This window comes from Dermochelys coriacea, chromosome 27 (assembly GCF_009764565.3).
Source record: "Dermochelys coriacea isolate rDerCor1 chromosome 27, rDerCor1.pri.v4, whole genome shotgun sequence".
In the NCBI taxonomy this organism is placed as follows: domain Eukaryota; kingdom Metazoa; phylum Chordata; order Testudines; family Dermochelyidae; genus Dermochelys; species Dermochelys coriacea.
In genome coordinates this window covers 2,785,282-2,796,638 of record NC_050094.1, presented here as the reverse complement: position 1 = coordinate 2,796,638, position 11,357 = coordinate 2,785,282, and the positions used below count along the sequence as shown (strand labels likewise).

General features: G+C 46.3%; 1 protein-coding gene across 4 annotated transcripts in view; it reads left to right on the top strand.

Annotated features, from left to right (window-relative positions):
* The first annotated feature begins 838 nt into the window (after positions 1 to 838).
* The window catches only part of MEIOC (meiosis specific with coiled-coil domain), a 30,607-nt gene continuing 20,088 nt past the window's right edge, over positions 839 to 11,357 (top strand). Inside the window, exons 1-3 of one of the 4 annotated variants that reach the window (XM_038385287.2) lie at positions 839 to 1,239; positions 2,315 to 2,443; positions 7,814 to 7,974. In XM_038385287.2, coding sequence (XP_038241215.1) covers positions 1,234 to 1,239; positions 2,315 to 2,443; positions 7,814 to 7,974 — 296 coding nt within the window. In that variant the 5' untranslated portion in view covers positions 839 to 1,233. The remainder of the gene's footprint in view (positions 1,240 to 2,314; positions 2,444 to 7,813; positions 7,975 to 11,357) is intronic. The other 3 variants (XM_038385290.2, XM_038385291.2, XM_038385289.2) reach the window with 3 other exon arrangements.

Here is an 11,357-nt window from a genome sequence, read left to right as displayed (position 1 = left end):
GGGCGGGGGCGGGGCAGTGGCTGGTGGGCGGGGTCAGTGGCGGGGCGGGGCCGTGGCTGGTGGGCGGGGTCAGGGGCGGGGGCGCGGCAGGGCCGTGGCTGGTGGGTGGGGTCAGTGGCGCGGCAGGGCTGTGGCTGGTGGGCGGGGTCAGTGGCGGGGCGGGGCCGTGGCTGGTGGGCGGGGTCAGTGGTGTCCAGGGTCAGTGGCGGGGGCGGGGCAGTGGCTGGTGGGCGGGGTCAGGGGCGGGGCCGTGGCTGGTGGGCGGGGTCAGTGGCGGGGCGGGGCCGTGGCTGGTGGGCGGGGTCAGTGGCGGGGCGGGGCCGTGGCTGGTGGGCGGGGTCAGTGGTGGCCGGGGGCAGGGCAGCGCCTGTTGTGCCGGCTCAGTGGTTTGAGCACAGGCCTGCTAAACCCAGGGTTGTGAGCTCAATCCTCGAAGGGGCCGTTTAGGGATCTGGGCAGAAGAGGGGGATTGGTCCTGCTTTGACCTCCCGGGGGCCCGTCCAAGGCTGAGAGTCTGTGCTGCGGGGGCAGGGCAGTGTCTTAGTGCGGACCGTGCACAAACTGCAGGGTCGAAAAGCCCTAGCCAGGTGACCTCTGCTCCCCCCCCGACCCTTTAGCCAATCACGTTGTTGGGTTTCTAAACCCTTCTGTTCCCGGGACCAATGAGCAGCTACCCTGTTTTTGAGCGGGAAGGGGCTGCAGCGGCTGTAACCGTCCCTACCTAATCTCTTGGTAAACAAATCATTTGACGATTTCCCATTGGGTGGAAGGTAGCCAATCAGAGAGTGGAGATCACGAGATCAACTGGGCTAGGGTAGGGGGAATGAGTCGGCTCGTGATGCGCGTGTTGGTGGGAGCGGCGTGCGAGGCGATTCCTCATTGGTTAAGTGAGGGCCGTCGCGAGGCTCCAAGGGACTGTCCTATTGGCTTTCCGGAGGTCAATGCCCTCGTGGGATAGGGCATCACGAGGCGTTCGCGCCTCGAGGGAGTCAGGCGGTTTGTCATTGGCTAGATGGGGATGGCCAATCCTGTGGTGTCGTTTGCGCTCGAGACTGGCCCCTCCCGCGCTGCGGTGTGAGGGGTAACGGCCGCTTAGCGCCATCCTCAGTCCGGCAGAGGAGAGCGTCGGTGGCGGCGGCTACGGGCATGGGGGGGATCCCGCCGCTCAGCCGCCCCTGCTTGCCCTGAGTGCTGTCATCGTCGGGGCTCCGGCCCTTCGCCGGCCGGCCGCCCATGGAGGTGAGGGGGAGGGGAAAAGGGGGCCGGGGGCGAGCGGGGGGCTGGAGGAAGGAGTCAGGGGAGGGATGAGGTAGGGCGGGGCATGGGGGGAGCTGAGCCGCCGGGAGCGGCTGCTAGGTGTAGGCATATGGGGCTGGAGGGACAGAGCCCCAAGTGGGTGCGTGGCCCGTGGCGGGGCGGAGGGATGCCCCTCATAGCGACCCTCCCACAGACCGGTTGGCCGCTGGTGCCCAGGTGCCTTTGGTGGGCCCCTCGCCTGCCCCAACCGTTCTCCCGCCCTCGGGGCCCAAGCTGACTGTCGGGAAATGCCATGGTCCCAGCCTGCGAGCCTCTCCCCTGTTCCCGGCCCTGGCAATGAGCTGTGGGAGAGCTGCTGCCCCACATGCAGCCCCTGCTGCTGACACAAAGTGACTTATGGCTGGTCTGGGCCTGGTTTTCCAAAGAGGTCCCCACGTACCGCTCTTACTATGATTTATGGTCAGACTGGGGGTGCTCAGGTCTTAAAAATCTAGCCTGATGTATAACTGGCAGTGGGAGGATCACCCAGACTAAGGGATCTTCTGGCAGCCTAGAGATGGTGTAGGGGTGCCTATGCCAGCTCCTTGTTGCTCTTGAAAGGGTAGAGTCTGGCTTCCTTACACCTGGCAATCTCCAGGTCCCGCTTCAGCCAAGTCAACCCCAAAAGGCTCCTGGGGGCTTTTGGCAGGTGGCATAATTTAGAGCTTTCAAGGTGTTCAAAAGTATGGTGGGTGAACAGCCTGGCATGTAGGTGGCCCATGAGTCGGGGAGTGCAGAAGCCAGTTTTGTAATGGCCCCCTCCCTCAATCCCTCTATGCAGTCTTCATGCTTAGTCAAGGGTCTAGCCCGTTAAATTAAGGGAAGGATTAATTTGGACCATTAGTATATAAAAAGGTTTTATTCTTTTTCTCAGGTGAACAATTTCCTGAAAACCACCTGGACAGAATCTGCAGGCAAATTTAGAAGAGTTAAACAGTTTGACATCAGAGTAAAATTAAAATCTTTACTTAGGTTAATGTGTAATTGTGTCTTTCTACTCCATTCTTTTTATACATAGCCTAAAGTTGCATTCAGAGGCACCAATCGCTGTTGGAGCAGCGCAGAAACCAGTGGAAAGCTAACTGATGTATTCAATAGTGTTGTTATGACAGGCTCCAGCTCATTCTATGATTGCTACAAGTTACAGGTTCAGCTACTTATTTCTAAATAAATTTACATTTTACAGGCATTTGTTTTCACTAACAAACACCCCCAACTATGGTTAAATACAGCTGCATGGACAGCAGAGTATAAACAGTTTAGTTTTCTTTGAGTGTCTGCTTCATACTAACTCTTTATTTGAAAGGATGGTACGCAAGTGAAGGAGTTTTCTTCTTTATGGTGACAACAGTGGAAGATGCTATTTTCAGTTTATATTAATTCTTCTATTCCCTTTCTTTCCCTGCCAAAAAGAAAAGGATGTAATCCACTACCTTTCCCTTAATTGTAAAAAATATATAAAACAGAGAGAATTCCCTCCAGAAAGATACTTCAGTTTGAGAACTGTGCTTTAGAATAACACACATGAGCTCCCTATTAACTCTTTTTCTGTTGTCTGATATATTAGGCCTATAATTTGTGATGATTAAAAGAAGCTTGATTTATTATTACTCATTTATATAGCAGTAGTACCTAATAACCCCCGTCAAGAGCAGTTCCCCATTGCATTATGAAAATATGGGGCTAGATCCACAGAGGTACTTAGGTACCCTACTTCCTCTTTAAGCACTTCTTTAAGTCCAACATTCTCCACTGAGCTGCTGCCTAACCCCATATTTACCTAAAGTCCCATGGCACCTGCTGGTATGTCTGAACTGCCCAAGCTCTAGCCTACCCTCCTGTTTCTACTCTGCAGTTACACTAGCCCAGAGCTGGAGGGCCCAAGCTCAAGTTAAGCTGCGACCCAGGGTCTGATCCCTATTGCTTTGCAGGGTAGATGCAGTCCTGCTTGACTCGGGACCTGGGAGTCAGTTAGAAGTATCCCATATTTACATGGGACATCTTCCTTAGTTCTCTCTATCCCAACAATCTACCTTCCACACCGTTGCAAATGGAAACCACCCTCTGACCCCCAGCTTTGCAAATGGCAGCAGCTCAGGTCAGTGCAACCCGTTCTTTTCTGATCACTGATCTGCAAGCACACAGTCAGCCGCCTGAGCTTGCAATGAAGACTGAACTGATTAAGCCTTTTGCAAAGCAAGCTGCTTCCTGATAACATGGTGGGGAGAGAAGAGGGATAGTAAAGTTTTCCCACAGTGCACCAGGGTCCTAGGGATAGAGTTGTCACGTTTCAGGGGAGTGGGCAATAGGGACTCTGGGATATGGTTACTCTGGCCTGTGTGCTGCAATGTGGTCGCCAGACACCTAGGTTTGAACATGGATTACAAAAGTCTTAACGTTGGATTAAAATACAATTTAGACACTCAAGATCAGGATTCCCTAACATGGGTCAGATGGCTTGAGTCCCACTAGCCCTGGGCTTACCTTGCAGTGTAAGTTACCACCTATAGGCAAGCTCACAACCACTTAAATTCTGATGCAGCTCTTTAGCTAACAAACTGCACGGAGCCCTTGCTGAATCCCCAGCAGCCTTAAAAGTGGGATTCTCAAACTAGGTATTTCCCCACCTATCCTGTTAATGGGGCCTGATCCCATAGGTGTTCTCAGGGCATGCACAAGACTAGTTACTAAAGGCTGTCAGCTTAGGAATTTTTGGTATATCCCCATGCCTTGTGTTTAGAGCACTTACTGAGGCTGTGGGAGACGTTGTAAGACCCTGCTCTGCCAGATTTGGAGGAAGGAGTTGAACCCAGGTCTCCCACACTATAAGTGAGTGCCCTAGTCATCAACCTCATGGGTTTTTTTCTGTCTCCTTTGAGGTGCTCCCCTTTGTATAAATAATTCATTGATTGCACCTGTGTGAGACTGATTTGTATACTGATTAGGTTTCAGAGTAGCAGCCGTGTTAGTCTGTATTCGCAAAAAGAAAAGGAGTACTTGTGGCACCTTAGAGACTAACAAATTTATTAGAGCATAAGCTTTCGTGAGCTACGTGAGCTGTAGCTCACGAAAGCTTATGCTCTAATAAATTTGATAGTCTCTAAGGTGCCACAAGTACTCCTTTTCTTTATACTGATTAGGGCACTCATCTGAGATGTGGATGACTTGGGTACAAGTTCCTGCTCCAAATCAGGCAGAGTAGGGACTTGAACCCAGGTCTCCCACATAACTGCCCTAATTTCCATGCTATCTGCTATGAGAGAGTGGTTCTCTTGTTTTTCATGATAAATGTCTGGGTTTTTTCTACTAGGATGTGGGCTAAGCTGGCTTGGGTATCGTAACTCTAGAAGAGGGTTCATAGTTGAGAATCCTGAGTGGAAATAGGTGTCTCACTCTAGCCTGTCAGTCAAATGCCTAGAGGTCCCAATCAATGGCAATTAAATCCCTGATATCTGTGGGGGGGGCCTGAGCCCCAGCCTTTCTTTTGCATTTCACTCCTGGCTAGTTTAGGTGGCTTTCTGCTAAGCTTACTGTCTTCTAGGATTTCTTCCTTAGGCTCCTAACTCTCCCTATGTGTTGTATGGAGAGCCAAGGTGCCTAGGGGATAGGGATTGCAATGCCTAAGTACATTTGTGGATTTAGCCTATAGTCTCTATTTCTAAGAAAACAAGCGATATACAAGGTGGAGGAAGAAATATAGCCATATATACAATTGATATATATTTATATTTTTTAAAAATATGATGAATAGAGAATGATAAATTATCCCTATCCTGCCTCTTTATCTGTCATTTGTTGGCTGCTTACTCATATACATCATAGCCAAAGTGGGTCTTGAGAAAAAATCAAGAGGAGGAGGGTGCAATGGACATACAAGTAGCTCAGATTGAGCATTCCATATGTACTGGGCAGTGTGGAAGAAGGCAGAGATATATTTGTGTGGAAAGCTGACAGATGGGTAAGGTGGGTGGTGTTAATAGTGACAGAGAATGTTATGAGTGAAAAAGATGTTGGAGGAAGAATCAGGATTTCAACTTAGCCATATTAAGTTTAAGATAACAGCAAGACATGCAGAAGGAGATGCAAGATTGGTTGAAGGGAAACCAGCTAGGAGTGTGAAGGTAGATCTTGAGTCATCATCTTAAAGATAGTTGAAACTTCGAGTACTGATTTCAGAGTGGTAGCCGTGTTAATCTGTATCAGCAAAAATAACGAGGAGTCCTTATGGCACCTTAGAGACTAACAGATTTATTTGGGCATAAGCTTTTGTGGGTTAGAACCCGCTTCATCAGATGCATGGAATGAAAATACAGGAGCAGGTATAAATACATGAAAGGATGGGGGTTGCTTTACCAAGTGTGAGGTCAGTCTAACAAGATAAATCAATTAAGAATAAATGGACACATCTGACATCAGGAATCATAACATTCAAAAACCAGTAGGATAATAATTCAGTCTCTCTGGTCGCTCAATAACAGACCTAAAAGTGGCCATACTTTAACAAAAAAAACAGGCTCCAGCATGAAGCTGGCGAGCTGAAATTAATTTGCAAACTGGATGCCATCAGATTAGGTCTGAATAGAGACTGGGAGTGGTTGGGTCATTACAAAACCTAAACTTAATTTCCCCAGTACTAATTTCTCCCTACTGTTACTCACACCTTCTTGTCAACTGTCTGTAACGGGCCACTCTCTTACCACTTCAAAAGTTATTTTTCCTCCCGTGGTATCCTGCTGTTAATTAATTTATCTTCTTAGACTGACCTCACACTTGGTTAAGCAACCCCCATCCTTTCATGTATTTATATCTGCTCCTGTATTTTCACTCCATGCATCTGATGAAGTGGGTTCTAACCCACGACTTATGCCCAAATAAATTTGTTCGTCTCTAAGGTGCCACAAGGATGGCTTGTTGTTTTTGAGTACCGATTTCACCTAGATAGTAAGTGTAAAGGGAAAAGAGAGTGGGGTGCCAAAGACTGAGCATCACAAAGAGTGATTTAGGTGTTGGAGGACCTACCAAATGAGATACCAAAGAAACAATTTGAGAAGTAGGAGAACAAGAGAGGACAGTCAAAAAAGGAAACAAAGAGCTCAAGGAGGAAGGTGTAATCAAAAGCAGTAAACAAGTCAAGAAGGGTGAAGTTAGAGTATAGCCCTTGATATTTGACCAGAAAAAGATAGAAACATTGATGAAGGCAGTTTTGGTGAAGGAGAGAGGATAAAATCCAGACCTAGGGGAACCAGAATGTGGTTCCAACAGTGGTGGAAGAGAGGAACTTGAGGCAGGCATTATAAGTTATTGCTTTTAGCTCCTGCAGTAGAGGCTCATGCACTAAGCTCCAAAGGCCACAGGTTTGACCCTGCCAGCAGACGACTGGGGTTTGTCAGTCTTTATTTAGCTGTGAAGCAAGATAATGTGGTTGGAAAAACAGGTGATTTCAAAGTTGGGGGATTTAATGTAGCTTAATCTTTTCAAATAGAAGTTCTATTTTTCAGATAGTTCTCTGCATTCTTTGGAAATATTTACACCAGCTGTCTTTTGTCTTTCAGTTAGTTCCATGCCCCCCCCCTTAAGAATTTTGTCTAAAAGAGTCTTAGGTTCAAGATTTAAGTCAGAGATTCCAAGGCCAGAATGGACCATTGTAATCATTGTAGTCTGATTTCCTGCATAACATAGGCCATAGAACTTTTCCAAAATAATTCCTTGAGTGTATCTTTTAGAAAAACATCTAATTTTGATTTTAAAATTCAGTGATGAAGAACCTATCACGCCCCTTGGTAAACTGATACAGAATTTCAATACTCACTGTTAAAAATGTATGCCTTTTTCCAGTCTGAATTTGTCTAGCTTCAACTTCCAGCCATTGGATAAGGTGTGAGATCAGCTAGTGTAGTGCCTATAAACATATGTAGTATAAAGGAATGTGCAGGTATTTTGGGCCCCAAATGTACTGTGTTTATCAAAATAAATTTGACAAAATGTTTTTGTTTTCATTTTCACAGAATTTTCTTAATATATGTGGTGTTTTTTTTAAAATGTAAACACTTGTCTGCAGTGTTTGCAACTAGAACATTGAAGCATCCTGCTGTTGTAGGGGAATCATAAACTGAAACTGACTAGGAACAAGAATGTAACACAGTCTGTTTCCATTGTCCAGCACAATGTGGAATTAGTTATACCTGTAAAATTCTCGGGTTTAATAATTTATTAGCAAAACAGGTAAAGAACTTATCTATTGAATCCCAATAAAATTAAGATAGAAGGTAGTACATAGTCTTTGGGCTGGCAAAGAGTGAATTTCACTCTTCTGTGTGAAAATGTGCTGAGCTACGGTCAATGTCATTTAATTGTTCTAGAATAATTTTCTGTTAGTGTCAGTTTTCAAACTAATTGAACTGTTCACAACCTCACCCTTGCACCCCCCCAGCATGAACCCAGTTACAGCATTGTACAGTGAAATAAATTACAAGTTTATATTGTATTAATCTGTTATTTTATTGCATTTAAAATATAGAATGAAGACAATGTAGACCTACATCAAACATACAGTTCTTCACTTTCTACATCATCAGAATATTCAACTTCTGTTGACTCTTCTCTCTTATATGCACCATGGTCTACATATGGAGATGATATTAAACAATCTGCTGTTTCTCAGATTAGTGTAAAGAACAGGTATGTTATTTTAATAAGTCATCCTGGCAGAATGAGCATCTACTTCTTAAAGGGAATTTTTTTTTTGTTTGATTTAGGGTAAAACTTTCAAAGGGACCTTGTCATGCTGCCTTGAGTGGCTCACCACTGTGAGTGTCTATCTCAGGGCAGACTTTCAGAATACAAGAGCAGACACCCCAAACTGGTGGTATATTCTATTAGATTTCACCAAGATAGTAACAAATGTGAACTGGATTACTATACTAGTCTTACCATGGAGTCACCAACAGTCCCCTTAGATTCTCCAGCCTTCCTTGTCATCCAGACAAACTGAATTTAGTGATAATGGTCACATACATAGGTGCTGACTCCGCGGAGCACCCATAGGGAAAAATCGGTGGGTGCTCTGCACTTACCAGCAGCCAGGCTCCCTGCCCCAGCTCACCTCCGCCTCCTCCCCTGAGCGTGCCATCACATAATTTCGCAGCGTAACAAGCTGTGGGAGGGAGGGGGGAATAGGCGGGGCTGGGGAAGGAGTCCAACAGGGGCAGGGAGGGGGCAGAATTGGGGCAGGGACTTTGGGGAAGGGATTGGAATGTGGGCAGGGCTGGCATGGAGTCGGGGTGGTGTGGGCATGAGCACCCACCAATGCCAGGAGAATTTGGCGCCTATGGTCACATAAACCAAAAATCACACCACATCAGGTTTCTCCTAGTCCCAAAGGACCAGTCGCTTACGCCCAGATCAATTGATACTCTAGATCTTACGCTGGCAGCCAGTTCTATAGTAAACTAACTATAGGTTTATTAGCTAAGAAAAAAGAATGAGTTATTGAGAAGTTAAAGCAGATAAAATTTAGTAACAGGTGAGTCAAAGTTTGTAAATCCAAAATGATAGCATAGATGTAGTAATCTGCCAGTTTCCCCAAAATCTTTTCTTGGCTGCCCAAAATAACTCTGAGGATCTCCATCTTCATGTTAAGTTATTCTGCCCTCTTAGAATCCAAACAGTCCAGAAATGGAGGATCTTCTTTTGAATCGGTACTTATAGCTTCTTCTCCAGACAACAATCTGATAAGTGTTTTTACTCACAAAAGGGCCACTTGCTTTATAATTAGCATTTCCAGTTACAGTGCTTCATTAAAAGAAAATGAGTACTTGTGGCACCTTAGAGACTAACAAATTTATTTGAGCATAAAATTTCGTGAGCTACAGCTCACTTCATCGGATGCATTTGGTGGAAAAACAGAGGGGAGATTGATATACACACACAGAGAACATGAAACAATGGGTTTTATCATACACACTGTAAGGAGAGTGATCACTTAAAATAAGCCATCACCAGCAGCGGGGCGGGGGGGGGAGGAGGAAAACCTTTCATGGTGACAAGCAAGGTAGGCTATTTCCAGCAGTTAACAAGAACATCTGAGGAACAGTGGGGGGTGGGGTGGGGGGGGAGAAATAACATGGGGAAATAGTTTTACTTTGTGTAATGACTCATCCATTCCCAGTCTCTATTCAAGCCTAAGTTAATTGTATCCAGTTTGCAAATTAATTCCAATTCCGCAGTCTCTTGTTGGAGTCTGGTTTTTGAAATTTTTTTTGTTGAAGAATAGCCACCCTCAGGTCTGTAATCGAGTGACCGGAGAGATTGAAGTGTTCTCCAATTGGTTTTTGAATGTTATAATTCTTGATGTCTGATTTGTGTCCATTCATTCTTTTACATAGAGACCGTCCAGTTTGACCAATGTACATGGCAGAGGGGCATTGCTGGCGCATGATGGCATATATCACATTGGTAGATGCGCAGGTGAATGAGCCTCGGATAGTGTGGCTGATGTGATTAGGCCCTATGATGGTGTCCCCTGAATAGATATGTGGGCAGAGTTGGCAACGGGCTTTGTTGCAAGGATTGGTTCCTGGGTTAGTGGTTCTGTTGTGTGGTGTGTGGTTGCTGGTGAGTATTTGCTTCAGATTGGGGGGCTGTCTGTAAGCAAGGACTGGCCTGTCTCCCAAGATCTGTGAGAGTGATGGGTCGTCCTTCAGGATGGGTTGTAGATCCTCGATGATGTGTTGGAGAGGTTTTAGTTGGGGGCTGAAGGTGAATCTGTCCTATCTCGGGGCCTCTCATTTTGCCCCTCCACCCCCACGAACACGATACAGTTCTGTGGTGACCTAGAATCCTATTTTCGACATCTCAGACTCAAGGAATATTTCCAACACACCTCTGACCAACATATTAACCCACAGAGACCGTCCTACCAACACTACAAAAAGAAGGATTCTGGGTGGACTCCTCTTGAAGGTCGAAACAACAGACTGGACTTCTACATAGAGTGCTTCCGCCGACGTGCACGAGCTGAAATTGTGGAAAAGCAGCATCACTTGCCCCATAACCTCAGCCGTGCAGAATACAATGCCATCCACAGCCTCAGAAATAACTCTGACATCATAATCAAAAAGGCTGACAAAGGAGGTGCTTTCGTCGTCATGAATAGGTCGGAGTGTGAACAAGAGACTACTAGTCAGCTCTCCAACACCACTTTCTACAAGCCATTACCCTCTGATCCCACTGAGAGTTACCAAAAGAAACTACTAGCATTTGCTCAAGAAACTCCCTGAAAAAGCACAAGAACAAATCTGCACAGACACGCCCCTAGAACCCCGACCTGGGGTATTCTATCTGCTACCCAAGATCCATAAACCTGGAAATCCTGGACGCCATCTCCATCTCCTGAAATCATTTCAGGCATTGGCATCCTGACAGCAGGATTGTCTGGCTATGTAGACTCCCTCCTCAGGCCCTACGTTACCAGCACTCCCAGCTATCTTCGAGACACCACTGACTTCCTGAGGAAACTACAATCCATTGGTGATCTTCCTAAAAACACCATCCTAGCCACTATGGATGTAGAAGCCTCTACACCAACATTCCACACAAAGATGGACTACAAGCCGTCAGGAACAGTATCCCTGATAATGTCACGGCTAACCTGGTGGCTGAACTTTGTGACTTTGTCCTCACCCATAACTATTTCACATTTGGGGACAATGGAGACCTTCAAATCAGCGACACTGCGATGGGTACCTGCATGGCCCCACAGTATGCCAACATTTTTATGGCTGACTTAGAATAACACTTCCTCAGCTCTCGTCTCCTAATGCCCCTACTCTACTTGCACTACATTGATGACATCTTCATCATCTAGACCCATGGAAAAGAAGGCCTTGAGGAATTCCACCATGATTTAAACAATTTCCATCCCACCATCAATCTCAGCCTGGACCAGTCCACACAGGAGATCCACTTCCTGGACACTACGGTGCTAATAAGCGATGGTCACATAAACACCACCCTATATCGGAAACCTACTGACCGCTATTCCTACCTACATGCCTCTAGCT